This window comes from Macrotis lagotis, chromosome 5 (assembly GCF_037893015.1).
Source record: "Macrotis lagotis isolate mMagLag1 chromosome 5, bilby.v1.9.chrom.fasta, whole genome shotgun sequence".
Taxonomy (NCBI): Eukaryota; Metazoa; Chordata; class Mammalia; order Peramelemorphia; family Peramelidae; genus Macrotis; species Macrotis lagotis.
Window position 1 is genome coordinate 253,227,021 of NC_133662.1, and position 19,056 is coordinate 253,246,076.

At 48.6% G+C, this 19,056-nt stretch overlaps 1 protein-coding gene across 6 annotated transcripts in view; it reads right to left on the bottom strand.

Moving 5' to 3' along the window:
* Positions 1 to 12,100, bottom strand: part of ELN (elastin) — a 72,154-nt gene extending 60,054 nt beyond the window's left edge. For 3 of the 6 annotated variants that reach the window (XM_074189411.1, XM_074189410.1, XM_074189408.1), the window contains exon 1: positions 11,931 to 12,100. In XM_074189411.1, the coding sequence (XP_074045512.1) occupies positions 11,931 to 12,012 (82 nt within the window). In that variant the 5' untranslated portion in view covers positions 12,013 to 12,100. Of the gene's footprint in view, positions 1 to 68; positions 8,548 to 11,930 lie in introns of those variants that run through there. The other 3 variants (XM_074189407.1, XM_074189412.1, XM_074189409.1) reach the window with 3 other exon arrangements.
* Positions 12,101 to 19,056: the final 6,956 nt, after the last annotated feature.

A 19,056-nucleotide genomic window follows, 5' to 3' on the forward strand; every position in this document is an offset into this window, starting at 1 on the left:
TAGGAATTAGTGTGAGACACTCCATGTACTTGAAAATAATAAAATAGTGTTCTATAAATAAAACTGACCTTGACCCCAATTAGTCTGAGCTAGTGGGGTGCTGATGTTTCCATCATCAGACATGGACTGGAGAGCTACAGGGTCCTAGGAGCATGTCCTCTCTCTTCCTTCATCTTCCTTTTGGATTGGGGAATTTGGAGTTTCTCTGGGTCAACTTCTTTCTCCTCACCTCCTTCATCTATCTTCCCTGAGGAAGAATCTTCCTAAAGTGTCCCTTTCAAGGGGGCATCTAGCTTCCACGTGAACCTTTCCTGTGACAGGGAGCTCACTTTTTCCTGGAGAAGCGCATCCTCAATCCCAAACTAAAATCTGTTTCCCATCAGCACTAGTGTTGTCCTCCAGAGCTGTCTCTTCTAACTGACAACTCTTCAGATACAAACTTGGCTTCATCCTCTATCTAGTCTAGGAGGAAATTGTCTGATAAGCTCATTCATTTAGAGGTGTTTGGAATTGATACCTTTCCCCTTCTTCATAGCCCCATTTCCCCCGTCACTCTAACTACTGTAGGGAGCTGCTGGCAGGATCTTCAGCTTTCAAATCACCATTCTCACCCCCCCCCCCACCATGGTCCTAGGGAGGCAGACAGATTTATATGAATTCAGATAATATCTACACTTGGGAGAGGAGATCGTGACCTTGTGGAAAGTGAACTCAGGGTAGATGCAGACAAGGTAAGGTTTCATGCCCTTCCATAATGCTTGGTAGAGCTTCCTTGGACAATGAGATTGATGGCAGAGGCTTAAGAAAAAAGAGACTGATGTCTGTCTGACTGTTACTCTCCAACGGTTTTGTAAGTGTTCTAGAGATCTAAAACTGTCACCTACCCAGTTCGGGGGACCTAGTTTAAATATTAAGATCTGCTACTTACAATCAGTGTATCCTTGGGCAACCCAGAAGAGATCATACAACCTAGTTCACTTGACTTTTCTCATTTCCTCCTCTGTAAAATGAGGGATTAGACTACTAGAAGACCCTTGAGATCTGTCTCTCTTAGTCTAAAAATAAAGATCAGAATTAGAAGGAATGAGACATTTTCCAAAAACATCCCTGAATAAAGGTCATTTGTCTTTGCCTTGGAGACCTTCAATGAGGATGACTGATTGCCTCCTAAGGGCAGTCCCTTCCATCATGGGAGAGTTCTTCCATTTAGGTTACTTTTCTTTGCATCTAAGTCATATCTATTTTCTCTGAAGCTGCTGTCCATTGTTCTTAGTGGAGCTAATCCCTCTCCTACAAGACAGATCCTTCAGACTTGTATCCTCCACTAAGCAAGTCATCTTTTCTCTAATCTAATTCCCTCAGCTTACAGTTTTTCTACAATTCTCTCACCATCCTTGTGAATCATCATCTTCCCTGGTAATGTTTTTCCTAAAATATGCTTCAGATGTCACCTGACCAGAGAAGAGCACAGTGAGACAGACTCTACACCTTATTTAATATGATCTAGAGGGGTATCCTTACTTTTTTCATTGCCATATCACTCTTCAGGTTCATATTTAGCTAGTGGTAGTGCTTTTAAAACTTCAGTTTAGGAGGCATAGTGGATAGAGCACTGGGCCTGCCAGAGTCAGGAGGATCTGAGTTCAAATCTGACCTCACATACTTAATAATGACCTAGCTGTGTGACTTGGGCAAGTCACTTAACCCCACTGCCTTGCAAAAATCAAACAAATAAATAAATAAAACTCTAGATTGTATGTTTTTTTTAGTTTGTTTGGTTTTTTTTTTTTTTTTGCAAGGCAACGGGGTTTAGTGGCTTGCCCAAGGTCACACAGCTAGGTCATTATTAAGTGTCTGAGGCCAGATTTGAACTCAGGTACTCCTGATTCGAGGGCCAGTGCTGTATCTGTATTGTTTTTTAAAGAGACACTGTTGTCTTGGAAAGTTGATTTTTTTGATCCCAAGGCTAAGATTTTACATTTTCTCTACCAAAGTTATATTGTATTCAATTTAATGATCTGACCTACCAAGCTATTTTTGGTTAAGACTTCTCTCTTCCAATGTGCTAGCTATCCCTCCCAGCTTCCTGTCATCTGTAAAGTTGACAAGAATGCTCTGTATGTTTTAATCCAATGTCATTGATAAAAATGTTGGTTCTCCCTGGGCCAAGGGAGATCCCTGTGATTCTACGACAAGACTGACCTTCTTCAGATTTGTGTAATCAGCCAATTATCACTTCAGCATCTTCTTTTCTCCCCAAACTTAGCCAGAAGGCTCCTGCAAGCCTCTACTCTCAACTCACAACTTAAATATTCTGCCTTCTCTTCTCCCAGATAACCCTGTCTTCCATTCTCCCAGTGGGCTACCTTTTTCCACTTTCCTACTCTACTGATTCATGAGGATATTAGTTCATCTAAAACCTCTTGAGGCATTTGGGTTATCCTAAGAGATGCTTGATATTTCTAGCAGGAAAAAGAAATGGACCTCCCAGAGCCTCAGAGAATCACTAAGATGGAAAGATTCTCACTGGTCATTTTTTCAAACATTTCTATTTTTCATCTAGGTGTTGTTGCATTGGCTAGAGTGCCTGATCTGAAGTCAGGAAGATCTGAGTTCAAATTCAGCCTCAGATACATACTGTGTGACCTTAGGCAAGTATCTTAGCCTCTGTTTGCTTCAGTTTCCTTAAGTGACTGATAATAGTACCTACCTCTCAGGGTTGTTGTGAGAATAGGATGAAATAATATGTGTATAGTGCTTAGTACAGTAGTAGACATTAGAAAAATGTTAGCTGCTATCATTGTTAGATCATCTAGTCTAACCTAGTACATGTCACTTCTCTTGACTTAGTTTTCGCATCAGTGAAATGAGGGGTTAGGCTGGACTAAACCTAAAGTCTCTTCTAGTCCCTAGTCTTAAGGGCAAAGAGGATAGACATATTGGGGAGATTAGCTCTCCCAACCTGCCTTCGTTGTATAAACATTTTTGTATGTTCTCTCCTCTCTTTGTATCCTCAGAACTTATTGAATTGACTAAGTTAATTGACCAACTGACCTTCTGAAATTTTTTTAATCATCCATTCCCAGGCTCTTAGGAGCAATGACATACATAAACCTAAACCTAGAAAAATCTAAGTTATTTTCTACTTGGGTTTGCAATACATAATTTCCGTTTTTTAGGAATAGGGAAGAGAGTAGAGCAAGGAGAGAGATTTGCCTACTGAAAAGCTCCAGCTGAAATGTCTCCCTGGTTAGGGATGGTGATTTCACTGTGCTCAAAAGGCAGCACAACTTTAAATTTAATGAGATCCTATTGATTACAAATCTACCCAACAGACTCAGTTCTTCCACCCAAAAGTTAGAGACTACTCCTTATTCCATACGTTGAAATGCCATGGCATAGAATGTAAATTCATGGAGGACAGGGATGGTTTCATTTTTGTCTTTTAATTTCTAGCACCTAGCATGGTGCCCTGCCCTTGTTAAGTGGACATTTAACAAATTTTTGTTGAATTGGAAACACAGAGCTTTAAGTCACAAAAATTCAATTTCTAAAATACAACTGATAAGAAAATTAGATCATAGGCAAATTATTCCTGTATATGGGCTTCAGGAGTCCTTTGGGCTTGCCTAATATGTAAACTAAGGTATGTAGCTCCATAACATTTGAAAGAGGACATAAAAGTAGAGAGGGACTACTGATTTAGAGTAAGGCAAATGCAGTCCTGATTTTTTTTTAAAGTTGAGTCTATTATGACTTCCTCCCAGCTTTCTAGCTTTGTGTCAGCCAGCAGATTTGATGAGCACCGTACCTATGCCTTTATCTAAACCATTGATGACAAAATATTAAAACAGGACAGGGCCAACCACAGATCCTTGGGACACTCCACTAGATACCTTTGAAGTAGACACCAGTGAGCTTGACTTTGATTCCTAAGAAAAATTGTAGAATGAAACATTAAAGATATGGTTAATGGATATCTAAAAAAGGAAGCAGTGATCATGAAGGGTTGGCAAGGCTTCAAGAAGGACTGGTTACATTCACCTTAATTTGGGGGGAGGGAGTTATTAGTGTGAAGTAGGGGAGAGGAACATTTTATCTAGATTTTAGCAAAGTGTTTGACAAAGTACAATTATCATGGAAAAATAGATATAGACTAGATATAGAAAAAATAGATATAGATAGAAACAAAGGGAGTCAGGAAGACCTAAGTTCAAATCCTGCCCCAGAAATTTTACTGAGTGTGTGACTCTGGGAAAATAACCTGTTTGTCTCAGATTCCTCAACTGTAAAAGGAGTTGGAGAAGGAAATGGCAAACCAATGTAGTAACTTTGCCAAGAAAACCCCAAATTGGTGTCACAGAAAGTCAGACATGACTGAAACAAGTGAATGACAAAAATCAGCAAGGGTTGTTGTGAAAATGGAATGTAATAACATATGTAAAGCCCTTTTCAAATCTTAAAGTGATATAGAAATGCTAGCTATTATTATTATTATTATTATTATTGTCATCATCATCATCATCATCATTATAATTTGATAGACTCAGTACAGGTTGAATAGTCATTAATGGCTCATTGTCAATTTGCCCAGAGGTCTCCAGTGGAGTGTTTATGGGAGTCTTAAATTAAAGTCCAAATGGCCAACTCATCCGATTTGTGTCATTACACCAAAAATCAGGATGTAAGAAGATAGTTGTGAGTTAGAGTGTAGGGCATATCCACGAAGGTGACATTCACTAGCAGACCCTTGAGGGCTAAGACTGTTTTTCTTCTGTCTTTTACTTTCAACTTGGATCACAAGAGCCAACAAAAAGTTGTTGCTTAACATAAAAGATTCTTAATTGAATGAATGGAGATAAATGTAAAGCCTTCCAGTTGGGTTTAAAAAAAACCCCTCAACTTTGTTAGTCCAGTCTAGGGAGTTGCCTGAAAAGAAATCTGTGGATTTTAGTAAGCTGCAAGCTCAATCAGTGTTGGCAGTAGGATGTAGCAGACAAGTTAATTTGGACTTGGGCTGCATAAAGAGAGGCACAGGTTCCAGGAATAAGTAGTGATAGTTCCTTTGTACTAGAATCCATCTGGCCTTAGGTTCTGGATGCCATAGTTAAAGGACATTTCAGCTGGAGAGCTCCCAGGCAGGGGGGGCAATCTGAATGGTGAAGAGCCTTGAGACTTATCTTATGAGGGATAGATCCAAAGAACTGGGGGAACTAGCCTGAATAAAAGATTTGGGGGTACAGGAGGGAGAAGGCTCTCTTTAAGTGTTTGAAAGTCTGTCTTGACGAAGAACGTTTAGATTTGATCAACTCGGCCCCAAAGGGAAAAACCAGGAGCCAGAAAAGTGACAGAGAGGATAATATAGGCTTGAAGCCAGGAAAATTTTCCTAAGGATTGTTGTTCAGTCATTTCAGTCATGTCCGACTCTCCGTGACCCCATTTGGAGTTTTCTTGGCAGAGATACTGGAGTGGTTTGCATTTCCTTCTCCAGCTTACCTGATTCATGAGGAAACTGAGGCACACAGGACAAGGGTCACACAACTAGTAAGTGACTGATGTTGGATTTGAACCCTGATCCTCCTGACTACAGACAAAGCTCTCTGTACCACTTAGCTTCCCCTCCCAAAGTGGGATGGGCTGCTGGGGGAAGAAGTAGGCTCACTTTCTTTGGAGGTCTTTGAGAAGGGTCAGGGAAGGCCACTTCTTTGGTATATTCCAGGGGAGGGTATTTCTTTTGGGATACAGCTTGGACTGGATGATCAACTCTAAATTCTGTGAGGCTGGGAGAAGTTGGCCTGGGTAATCTCTAGGCTCTCTCCTTTTTCTAGCATCCTTTGATTCTATGATTCTGTGGCTTACTCACAGCTCCTCAAGAGCCCAGCTATTTCTTAAAAGGATGGAAATGCATTTATCATCTGAGTTTTTCTTTCGGGGTGGAGAGGGATGGGAAGTGTAAGAGGAGGCAGGGCGGATGCCTACTTCCCTTAAGGGATTGGCACACCCCACCCTTTCTGAACGTCAGAAATGGGTTGAGTCCTCTGTAGAGTGCTCTAAAACTCTAAGACTTTTGGGACATCCCGGATTCCTTTTCTTTCCTTTTGCCCATTACCAGAACATGGAGCTTCATAATGGAAGGAGCTTCAGAAGGGGAATGAAAAAATCTGAGTTCAAGGCGCAGCTCAGTCACTTCTTAGCTGTATAACTGAAGGAGAATTTGTACCTTTAATTACCTGTAAAATGAAGGTTTTCATTTTTGCACTCTTTGCCTTATAGGGATGTTCTGAGGAATGTGCTCCATAAACTATGGGCTCACAGGATTATAGGTTTAGAGCTATAAAAAGTTGTGTTATTGCGATGACCATATTGGGGAGGTGGCTTGTAAGTGTTGAAATGGGGCTAGGCGTGAAGCCAGGAGAGAGCTAGGCTCAAATCTAGCCTCAGACACTTAGCAGCTATGTGACCCTGGGCAAGTCACTTGACCTCTGACTCAGTTTTCCTTATTTTTGTGAATAATAATGGTACTTACCTCCTAAGGTGGTGATAAAGTGTTTTGCAAACCTTAAAGAAATTTTTAAATGTCAGTTATCTTTGTTATTACTTTTACAATAATGTTTATTCTTAATGAACTCTTCTCAGATCAGAAGTCCAGTTTCCTGACCTTCAGTAGTATTGTGTTTCTGGCTATAGAGACCATGATAAGAGGGCAAGACCCTTGGAGAAGGGTTAGGGAAGCCATGATTTTGTGGAAAGGAAAGTTCATGAAGCAGGACTAGAGGAACAGGGACATTTCCATCTGGAGAGCAACCCAATGTAACTCTCCCCTGTACACTTTCCCACCTCCATGTCTTTGGTCATGAGTTTTCCCTTACCTGGAACACCCTTTCTCTTCCTCTCCACCTCAACCCTACTTTTAGCTGGAGGGCCAGTTTAAGGTTCAGTTTCTTTGCTGAGTCCAGCTGGTCCTGATCTTTCTCTTCTCTGACCTAGTTTCCCAACACTTGGAGTCAGTGCTGGTGCTGCTCACTTAGAGAATGTTAGATTTACAAGAGGTTTGGGGGGCCTTTACGAGAGTCCGGTATGGTAAAATAGGAAAAGCCTTTGCCTGGGAGTCAGGAATCTTATATTGGAAACTTGGCTCTTCTAAGGAGTAATCTGGTTGACCTTGGACCAGTCATTCATTTTTTCTGGGCCTCAGGTTCTTTCTTCCCATTGGGGTGACATGAGCTCTGCAGTCTCTTCCAGTTCTTAGTCCTAGGATTCTCTCATTTGATAGAATTGGAAACTAAGGCCTGGAGAGGAAATGTCTGAGATCATATGATATTTTTGTGGCAGGGCAGAGTCTAGATAATTTCCTGGGTGTTGTTTTCTATGGACATATATGTCATTCCCTCAACGACTAAAGACTGGAAGGCTCTTGAGGGCAGGAACAATTTCTCATACATTTGTGTAATGGTGTAAAGTCTCCTAGAGGGTCTAGCCTGGGGTTAAATACACAGGAAGTGATTAGAAAGTAAATATATGTTGATGAACTGGAGAAAAGGAAATTGGGATTTGGCAGGAAACCAAGCCTAGTCTCTAAGTGTCTGGAATAATTGCGGTTATTTATGTATCTATTATATAGACATACATATCCATTGTGAATGTATTGACACAAATAAATGCTGTGTGTCTGTGTAGATGTGTATAAATGTATTTGTGTTTAGATATTAATAGATATATTTGTTCACACACTCATATATATATATATGAATTTAAAAAATCTCACAACCACACTTAAGGGAGGTGTTACTATTATGCCCATTTACAGATGAAGAAACTAGACATGAGAGGTAAGTGACTGGTTCAGGATCACATGGCTATAGTGTCTATGGCAGGATTTGAACCAGGGCTTGCCAACTCTCTCCACTTACACCAAACGACGCGTTAGTTATCCTAGAGCTGGGAGTGGCGGGCTAAGGATGGGGCAACCTGTTCTCTGCCATTCTGCAGAACAGGAGACATGGGCATGAGCCACCATGTGAGGAATCTGAGCAGGATATGAGGGAAGACTCCTAACAGGGAAGGACCAAGGATGAACTGAGGGCGAGCCCAAGCAGTATATCTGTCCTGGGAAAGTTCTAGAGTCCAGGGAAGTGCTTTGGGGGCTCTGGGGTCTGTGCAGAGGCAGGGGGAGATGGAAGGAACCCCCCAGCTATTTGGGGAGATGCCAGGGTTGGGCTGTCTGGGGGAAGGAGGATGAGGCTGCCTTTTCCTGTTCCTAGTCACCTAACCCTGCTCCAAAGCAAACCCCCACTAAAGGAGGGGGTCAGTGTTGCCTGGCCACCCCTGGGGGAGGGGAGAGAGGAGACACATGAATGCCGGCTCTCCCCCCTCTTCTCAGGGGTCATCTGGGAGCTTGAGGCTGGCAGGGAGGGAGGGCTCCTGACCTGGGCCTCTGCTCTGGGGCTCATTCAGTCCCTGGACTCAGCTCTGGAGCTGCAGTTCTCCCCAGGAAGTTACTGCAAAGCAGCTCTGCCAGGTCAAGTCCAATCTCCAGGAAACAGCTGCTCCTCCTGGTCACCCCCACCCCCATTCCTTCCCTCCTCACTCTCGTCCCGTCCCCCACCTTTCCCCCTCCCTCCTGGTGTAGCCCATTCCTTCTCATTTTTTCCCTTCTTTCCTTGGGGGCATCCTCCCGGACCTCAGAGCCTCAGTCCCAACAACATTTATCGGAGACCTCGGCCAACATTCTTGGTGAGTGGGGCAGGGGCAGAAGGAGCCAGCAATAAGTCAAGGGGGGGTACCCAGCCTTTCTCTTCTTCCTGGAACCCATCTGGGATCCAGCTGGGCACCTCTTCTTCCTGCCTCCCAAGTGCTTTCTGGCAAACATGGGTCTCTCTGCTGATGTGGCTGGAGCTGGATTCGACTGGCCTCCTCTCCCTCAGGATCCCTAAGTCCCTAATGACCCACCCAGATCTCCCTTCAGTTCCCCATCCCCCCCCCCCCAATCTGGCATGCCTACCAGCAGGCTTATTCAGATGTCTCCGCAGTTCCCTGCTGGCATCGTTGGTCCCTTCCCATCCTCACCCCATTCCAGGGCTTTCCTCACTGAACCAACATGAAGACTCCTTCCTCCGTTCCCCCCAAGGGGCTGGCCCCCAGATCCTCTCTGTGGGCATTCAGTGGCATGCCTGTCATTTCTGGGCACCAGATGTACCCCCTGCGCCCTTGCATGGACATCGTGACACTCTTGCCATGCCCCCCTCCTTGCTCATCATGGTCCCTGCCAGACAAGCCTGCATACTCATCAGGCTGATAGTATGGACCATGACACTCTTCATCTTCTGAATTTACTCAGACACAGACTCACATCTGTCCGGGAACACACACATACATCTCCTTCCATGCTAGGCACGTCCAAACAGCCATCTGCTCAGGAACACACACACACACACACACACACACACACACACACACACACACACACACTCACACACTCACACAAGGACATACAACTGCTCAGTGATTCAATCTGCTCCATGGTGCCCATTTGGCTCTGTCTGGTCCTTTTCGCACATGCACCCACATGCTCCCACAGAGCCCTCCTCCGCTGCCTTCCTGGGGACGCACACCTTCCCAGGTATGGAGCTAAGCAGAAAGGCAAAAATCTTCCTTTTGGCAACAAATAGCTCGGGAACCTGCCCAGGAGAGCCCTTCCCTGTGGCCGCAGGTGCTTGGAGGCCTCATGCTTCCCAGCCCACCTTGGGGGGGGGCAAAGCAAAGACTCAGGTAGCCTAAAGTCTCAGAGCACCTTAGGGTCCAGTTCCCCTCACCCCACCCACCTAGTCCTCTCCCTCTGTTAAGCACAAGCAGACACGCACACACATGTACTCCCCTCGCAGGTGTCCAAACTGCCTGCTGAGGGGACACACCCAGGGTAGGACCCTTTGCTCAGACATGCAGACCTTGCCCGCTAAACTCGGAGCGAACAGAACCAGGGGGAGATCACAGTCCCCAAACTCCTTGGGGTCGTCCAGCCTAGGACCCCTGAACTCCTAAGCCCCCATTAACAGCGTTCCAGGACCTTCCCCTCCCTTGGCTGGGGTTCAAGGAAGCATGATCCCTAGGAGGGGAAGGAGGGAGCCTTTAAACAGAGAACGCTAGACACCTGAGCCGAGGGTGCTTGTCCCTTCTGGGAACCCAAGGGGGAGGGCTTCCGCATCACTGGGAAGCTGTTCTAGCACTCAAGGGGTGCCCCAACTGCTGCTCAGTGGGCTCTTGGTCTGAAGACTCCCCAGCAGGAGCAGGGCAGGGGAGACAGGGCAGTGGGGTACCTATTCCTCGGGAGGCTCTCCAGAGGTCCGAGCACAGCACAGCTTGCTGCTAGGAACCATGCCCCATTACATCCTCAGTCTCTGTCTCTCTCTGTCTTTCTTTTTCTCTCTCTTCCATTCTGTGTCTTTCTCTGTCTCTCGCTCTCTCCCTCTCTGTGTCTCTCTCCCTCTTTCTCTCTCTCTGTCTCTCTGTTTGTCTCTCTATGTCTGTCTGTCTGTCTCTGTCCCTCTCTGTCTTTCCGTCTCTCTCTCTTTCCTTTTCTCTCTCTTTCATTCTGTCTCTCTCTGTCTCTCTCCCTCCCTCTCTCTCTCTGTCTCTCTCCCTCCCTCTCTCTCTCTCTCTGTCTCTCTCTCTCTGTGTCTCTCTGTCTGTCTGTCTGTCTCTCCCTCTCTGTGTCCCATTCTGTGTCTCTGTCTCTGTCTCTCCATCTGTCCCTCTCACTTCCACTCTCCCTCTCTCTCTCTGTCTTTCTCTCTCTGTCTCTCTGTCTGTCTCTCTCTTTCTCTCTCTCTGTCTCTCTCTCTCATTTTGTCTCTCTCTGTCTCTCTCTCTATCTCTCAGTCTGTCTCTCTCTCTCTGTCTCTCTCTCTCATTTTGTCTCTCTCTGTCTCTCTCTCTCTATCTCTCAGTCTGTCTCTCTCTCTGTCTCTCACTCTCTGTGTCTCTGTGTCTCTCTGTCTCTGTCTTTCTGTCTCTCTCTTTCTCTCTGTCTCTCTTTCTCTCTCTGTCTCTGTCTCTCTGTCTCTCACTCTCTGTCTCTGTCTCTCTCTGTGTCTCTCTGTCTTTCTCTGTCTCTCTCTGTCTTTCTCTCTCTGTCTCTCTCTGTCCCTGTCTCTCTCTGTCTCTCATTCTGTCTCTCTGTCTCTCTCTGTCTCTGTCTCTCACTCTCTGTCTCTGTCTCTCTTTCTCTGTCTCTGTCTCTCTCTCTCTGTCTCTCATTCTGTCTCTCTGTCTCTCTCTGTCTCTGTCTGTCTCTGTCTCTCACTCTCTGTCTCTGTCTCTCTTTCTCTGTCTCTCTGTCTCCGTCTCTCTCTGTCTCTCTCTGTCTCTGTCTCTGTCTCTGTCTCTGTCTCTGTCTCTCTCTCTCTCTGTCTCTCTCTCTCTCCGTCTCTGTCTGTCTCTCTCTCTCTGTCTCTCTCTCTCTCTGTCTCTCTCTCTCTGTCTCTGTCTCTGTCTCTCTCTCTCTCTGTCTCTGTCTCTCTGTCTGTCTCAGTCTGTCTCTGTCTCTCTCTCTCTCTGTCTCTCTCTCTCTCTCTCTCTCTCTCTGTCTCTGTCTCCGTCTCTGTCTCACTCTCTCTCTCTCTCTGTCTCTCTCTCTCTCTGTCTCTCTCTCTCTGTCTCTGTCTCTGTCTCTCTCTCTCTCTGTCTCTGCCTCTCTCTTTCACGCAGCCCACCTGCCCCTCGCCGTCCCTAGGAGCCGGAGCCTCGGGCCGGGCTCGGGAGGCCGGGGCGGGTGGGGACGGTCGCGGCGGCGGCCGGGGCGGGTGGGGACGGTCACGGCGGGGCGGCCGGGGCGGCCGGGGCGGCCGGGGCGGGTGGGGACGGTCGCGGCGGGGCGGCCGGGGCGGCCGGGGCGGCCGGGGCGGCCGGGGCGGCGCGGGGGGCGGCAGCCTTACCTCCCGGCCGGGCGGGCTGGAGGATGGCGAGGAGCAGGAGGAGCACTCCGGGCCGGAGGGGGAGAGCTGTGCGCCTGGCCATGTCGGCGAGCAAAGCCTCCGGCGTGTCCCGGGCTGTGTGTTTTATCCTCTATGCTTAATTGCCGTCTACAAGGGATGTGAGGGAGAGAGGGAGGGGGGCGGCTGGGGGAGGGGAGCCCGGGACACGACGTAATTACGAAAGGGCAGCACAAGCGCTCCTCACACGGGCCTAGGTGGGGGTTCTCTGCCCCCCCCCCCCCAGCCCTTGTCCAGGGCCCTGCCAGAAAGCAGGGGGGGGGGGGGGGGGGGGGGATGCTGCCAAAACAGCCTGCAGCGAGAGGAAAGGGGAGGGCGCGGGTCCTTGCCAAGAATCCCTGGCTCTGGCCGAGCCCCGTGATGGCCAGGCCCCAGCGCCCGCCCCGCCCTGCCCCGCCCCGCCCCGACTGGGCCCCGAGCCTAGAGCCGCTGCCCCCCCGAACGGCCCTCCCCGCAGCCGCCAGCCCCCTCCCCGCGTTTGCCCACCCCCGCTCGTGCCAGCCCTCTCCTCACTCTCGCCCCCCGGGCCTGCGTGGGGAGGGGGGACCCTGGGGTCCCATTCCCTGTGCCGCCCCAGCGCCGCAGGAGAACAGACGGGGCGGCGTCTCCAGGCTCAGAGAACAGGCCCCCGAGCTTGCCTCACTCATGACAGTGTGCGGCTTTGGGGGGAGAACCCCTGCCCCGGGGTCTCTGAGCCTCGGACGGCTGGCCCACCAGAGGGGAGGGCCGTGGGGACGGGGGGCGGCAGAAGGGCTCTGCCTAAAGGCATCTGTTCCCAGGCCTGGACACCGCGAGCCTTAAGAGAGAACTCGAGACCTCAAGCTGCAGGGGCCTCCAGAGGCGAGCTCGCGCCATCCTCCGTTTTTACAGATGAGGAAACTGAGGCACAAGACGGGCAGTGACTTGCCCAAGGTCAGCCAGATGCCAAGGCTCAGAGGCAGGATTGGAACCCGTTGGCCCCTCCTTGGCTCCTCTGTTGAGCATCAGTGACGGACCATCCCCAGGTTCTCTCCTCCCTCCCCCAGGGCTCAAGTCTCTCCACATCTCCAGACAGCAGGTGTCAGGGTGTGAGCCACAAAAACAAGGCCAAAGTCCTTCAGCTACCACTGGTGGAGTGGGGAGAAACGGGGAGGAAAAGCCGGGCGGGAAGAGCGTCGGCACCGGCATCTGAGCGCCCTCACCTTCCTGTGCCTCAGTTTCTTCACCCGTCAAGTGGGGTGTGCCAGATGGCCCCTGAGGTCCCCTGGCTAGGATCCCAACTGCAGAGCTGGGGAGGAAGGAAAAGCACATCCTCGGGAACAGGCCCAACATGTCTCAGATGCTCGGGCCCACCTGGTCCCCAAGCTGAGTGACCCCCCGGCCTCATCCCTCCCTTGGAGTCGGGCCCCAACGCGGCTGGCCTCCGAACCAGGCTGTCATTTCCTTCTCAGCCAGGAGGGGGCGCCCCAGAGTTGCAGAAAAAAAGGCCTCAAATCCACTCCCAGAACCCCCACCCCAAGTTCCTAGCAGAATCCTTCATGCTTGTTTATTAAGAACCTGGGCTCGGGGTTATTCCGGAGCAGCTGCCCTGAGGGAAGCGGGGTTCAAATGCCACTTTTGATGCTCACTACCTACGTGACCTTGGCCAAGTCACTTAACTCTTTGGGATCTGAGTTCCCTCATATGAAAAAATTGATGAAGTTGGACTAGATGGCCATGGAGACCTCCTCCAGCTAGGGTTCCAGGGTCTCCCCATTTAGAGTGCAACTCCCTGAGGGCATCTACGATGCCTGCTCCTTCTGTAGCCTAGGGTGAGGCAGGCAAAGTCCTAGAAAGTCAATACTAGAAGGGCCTTGGCGGTCATCAGGTTGGGGCTTCTTTGCCTGGGAAATGAGATCTTGTTTGTTTTATTAAAAAAATTACTTTCCTGTTTAGGGGTCCTCAACACACAAGAGCTAGGGACCTCTGCTTTTCTCCAACCCCATCTCTTATCAGGGGAGGAATGGGGTGTGAAAGCTGGGTCTTGGTCCCTTTCATGCAAGTCATGAATGAGAATATTCTCCTGGAAAACTCATAAGAAGAAATGGATTCCTTCCCTCTCTCCCCAGCCGTCTAAGCTGTTCATTTTTAGGGGGGAATCAGATGGAGGAACTTTATCCTGTGTGACTTTTCCCAAGGGGAGATGACTGTGAGGATCTGAGTGGGGGGAGAGACTGGCTTCCTGGGTTCACCCTTAACCCTGGAGCAGCAGTTCTACTTGCCCCCCAAGATTTTGAGTGTTGAACCCCTCTCTTGTGAGAAAACCAGGGCTAAGTGACTTGTCCCTCTAGGAACACATATCTGAGGCTGGATTCAAACTCAGGTCCTCCTTTCTCCAGGGCTGGTTCTCTATTCACTGTGCCACCTAGCTACTCGAATATGAGCTCTTTAAAACCACCCCTTGTTCAGAGACCAAGCTCCAGATTTGGTCCAATGGAGGCAGACTATGTATGAAATAGATGAAAAGGATGTTGGGTTTGGCGATAGAAGTCCTGGGTTCCAATCCTGATTGATTTACTGATGCTTGTGTGACCTTGCAGGAGTTGTTTTCCTGGCTTAAGCTGTAAGACGAGGGGGTTGGATGATATGACCTCAAGAACCCTTCCAACTGGATCATAAAACTGTCTCCTTGAGAGGACATTGGTAGCTGCACCCCATTCCTTCCGTGTCCCACTCAGGTCCCACAATCCTCCAGGAATCAACCACTAGGCATTTATTTTCTTTTTAGGTTTTTTTTTGTTTTTTCAAGGCAAACAGGGTCAAGTGGCTCGCCCAAGGCCACACAGCTAGGTAATGATGAAGTGTCTGAGACCGGATCTGAGCCCAGGTCCTCCTGACTCCAGGGCCGGTGCTTTATCCACTGCACCACCTAGCCGCCCCCACTAGGCATTTATTAAGAGCCTACCATGAACCAGTGTACAAAAGAAAAGCACACAGTACCTGCCTTCCAGAAGCTTCTATTCTAAGAGGAAGCCTTTTCTGGCCACTGCAACCTATGGGGAGGGCTCTTTTCAGAACTCTTACTCAGCCCCCAGTTTCTCACTGGCTGCCTTGGATTCCTTGGCTTCTCTCCATGGTGAGACTTCTAGCACCCCAAAGAGGAGGTCTGACTTTCATCTCCTTGTCCCCTTAGTCCATTCCAAGAGCTTAATAAAAACCCTTAGAATAACCTTAGTCAAGTCATGTCACTAGTTATCTCGTCTGTCTCAGTTTCCCCACCTGTCAAATGGAGGTGACAATCCTAGTTCTACCAAAGTTCATGGGACTGTAGGAGGAGAGTGAGTTTTGTAAACATTGGAGCTCCCAGATGGGAACTGTTAGATATCTTTGACTGATTGGTTGTGAGGAAAGACACAAGGAGAGATGTATGGGGTTTTAGAACTGGAAGAGACTATTAAGTCCAGCCATCTTCTAAAAAAAAAAGTATATATATATATATATATATATGTATATATATACATATATATATATATACACACACATACATACAGAGAGGGCAAGAGAGAGAGAATGATGAGAGGAGTGACTTTGCTAAGGTCATACAGAGTGCTTGCTGACCTGAGGGTGGAAGAAAGATGCCCCAACTCTTCATTTGATGCCCCCTTTTCTAGATCTTAATATAGAATTATCTTGATTGAATGATGGAGTCTGGGAGTGAAAGGGCCTGGGCATCAGATAACCTTATAAAGATTCTTACATGAGGGGGTGCAGGAAAAGGTCCAGGGAGGGGCTGAACTCAGGAAAGTGGTTAGACCATGAAAGGGACCTGGTGACTGCCATCCTGCAGCCAGGATAGTTGTGGGGAGCTTGGAAGTGAGGGATCCTGGGTTGGGGGGAAGAATGAGGTTCTCGGTGGAACCTCTATGGGTCATGTAAAGAGAGCTTAAAGTTTCCTTCTGCACATGAACAGGAGGCAGTGTGGTACAAATAGAGGGAAAACCCTGACAGCCAGAGTCTGAAGGTCCATATTCTAAAATGAACTCTGCCTCTAAGGGGCTGTGTGGTGTTGAGTAGATGTCTTGGCTTCTCTGGATCTCAGCTCCACCCTCTGTAAAATGAGGATTGGATCAGATGATGTCCCAGGTTCTTCTGGGTCTATGTGAACTATGGGAGGGGATAGAGGGTGGCTGAGATTGGTGTGAAGTACAAGGGAGGAGGGTCTTTGTGCTGGGGAGGGGGCCCATTGCAGTAGTAGGTGATGCTAATGTCTAAGGTCCAGGGCTGAGCGCTACTCTGGGGGGGCAATGTCAAAGAGAGGGCTGCAGTTCTGGAGACCGGGGTTCAGACAGGGATGGGGTAGGGGTGTTCAATGTTTGAGACAGAAATAGGTATTGGGCAGGGACTCAATATTGGGGAAATGGGCTCCAGGGTTAGAGTTGATAGAGTCAGATATGGGGGAGGGCAAGACTAGGAATGGGAGTTCAGGGTCAGGACTGGAAATGGGGGTGGAGGTGCTAAAGATGAGCATTGAGTGTCAGGAAGAGGGTTTCACATGAGGGGTTGAGGCTTAGTTTCAGGCAATGGCCCTTAATACAGGGAATTCAAGATGGGGAGAGGGGCTCAGTGTTAAGGAGGGAACCCCAGGCCAGGGAGGGGACCGAGGCTGAAATGGGATCAGTATTAAGGATGGAAATGGGGGTGTAAGCATGGGGATGGAGGCTCAGGGTAAGGAAGTGGGGTTCAATGTTAAGAATGGAGCCCCAGGTCAGAAATGGGGGTGAAAGAATGAGGATGGGGAGGCTCAGGTCCCTCGAGGTTAGAAGATTCCTAAATTCCTCTGATCTTTCCTTCTCTGTCTCAGCAAACATGTTTCCCCCTGGCCTCTATCCTCAGAGAAAGGTTAGGGGATTGTAGAGAAGGGAAAACAGGAAGAGGGTAAAATGAGTTAGCTGGAGAAGGGAGAGGACCCCGCTTTGTTGGACGCCACAGCAGGAACAGGCTGACAGGCTCACAAACCACAATCAGAGCTGCGCATTTATTGATTCCAGGACTTGGAGCTGGGGGAGGCTGGCAGGGAGGCTGGGCGGGGAGGCAGGTTGGAGTCTGCCTGGGCTTGGGGGCCAGGCCCAGGGGCTGCCTCTCACTTCCCGCCTAAGGCTCATCCATCCAATCTCTCTCCTTCCCTGTCTGGTTTTTAGATCCTACATACATGTTGGCCTACCCCAGGATGGAGTGACTGAAGCAGGATTTGAACCCAGGCCTTCCAGACTCTGGTCAGACGCCCAATCTGCTACCCCTCTAGCTGCCTCCTAATTCTAGGGCCTTAGATCTTGGGCCAGGACCCTTGGATCCTCCAGGCCTCCTGTCCATCTCCTCAGAGTGTTAGTGTTGTGCTGCCTTCTCCTTCCTATAAGTCTTTTCCTCTCCAAATGCAAAGGAGGATGCTGGGCTGGGAGGGACATAGCCCTGAGAGAGCACACCTGGGTTTTCTCTTGGGCTGCAGCCTCAGAGGATCACCTGCTCCACAGAGGAGCCCCCTTAGGTGCTGGCCTCCCTGACCCCATTGGAACGTAAGGATCCAGAGGCAGGATCACGGGCAGGCCCACGGTGGCTGTGGAGCCTCCAAGGGCAACCCATGTGTGGCCAAGACCCCAAAGTCAGAGCCTTAGAGCTGGAGGGGACTCAAGGATTCATAGGAAGAGAAAGTTTGGAAAGAGTTCAAAGGTCCTCTAGCTCTCCTCTCATTTTACAGATGAGGAAACTGAGGCCCAGAGGTGAAGCAGCTTGATTAATGGGTGAAATCAGCCAGTAATTGGGTTTTAAACTCAGGTCCTCTGTGAGAGCTTGCGGTAAAAGGAGACTTAACACAGAGACCCAATACAGAGACACACACACACACACCACATGCTTACCTAGACACAGGCTTCATACATATATACCCCACTCACGGGCAATACCACTCTCATACCTATACACCCAGACTCTCACACGCCACACACACACACTCATGTACCATATCACACAAACATACCCACAGACACTCACACTCACACACACAGAGTCCTCCTTGTTCTCTGTTCTCCCACACACTCACTCCCTCATTTTCAGACACTTCATCACCCCTGCCCAGCTGTGTGTGGCGGTGGGCAGAACAGCTGGAGCAGATGTGGGCAGGGTTGACCCAAGACTAATTCAGGGACCCAGACTAGATTGTCTTTTTCCTCCCTGCCTCCGTTTGCCCCAACGCTGCCTTCTGCCGCTTTCCTTCACCTTGGTTTTCCTCCACCTTCACTGGACTCTGTCTGGGGGAGATCAATGCAGTTTGACTGCTACCTGTCTCGATGACCTCATCTGTAAAACAGGGATAAGAGCGAGGTTTCCCTCTGAGGGTGTTGGAAAATCAGATGAGATATCAAGTGCTTGGCAAGTCCTAAAGTTCTCTATACATTTTTATTATATTGTTTTATATAAATTATGTTACATGTGTCATATTGTTATGTATTCTTATCGTTATGATTGCCATAGAATCAAAGTAAGATTTGAAATGAGAGGAGCTGGGTTCAAACTCCAACTCTGTGACTAGAAGATGCCAGAACATTTTTTTTTAGGCTTTTGCAAGGCTAACGGGGTTAAGTGGCTTGCCCAAGGCCACACAGCTAGGTCATTATTAAGTGTCTGAGGTCAGATTTGAACTCAGGTCCTCCCGACTCCAGGGCCTGTGCTCTGTCCACTGCGCCACCTAGCCACCCCTTAGAGTATTTCTGTCTGCATAACGATTAGGATAGCTAATGAGGGCGGTGAATCTGTGCCATTGGAAGTTAGACACAATATGGTGGGTCAGTGGAATGGGTTAGATTCAAAAGGAACAGTAGTAATGAGCATGCCCAATGTGGTCACTGGTTCCAGCACCAGGAGACAGGCGGGGGGATCTAAACAACGCACCCTGCTCTTTCAGGGGATTCAGACTTCCCGTAATCAGGACTTGACTCTTAAGTTCTCTGTGGTAGATGGAACCAACCTGGACTCCAGACAGCCCTCAGTCCAAATACTGCCTCTAAGACCCAGGACAAGAACCATCTCAGTGTTCTCTTGGTCACTAAGGTGTTACTCA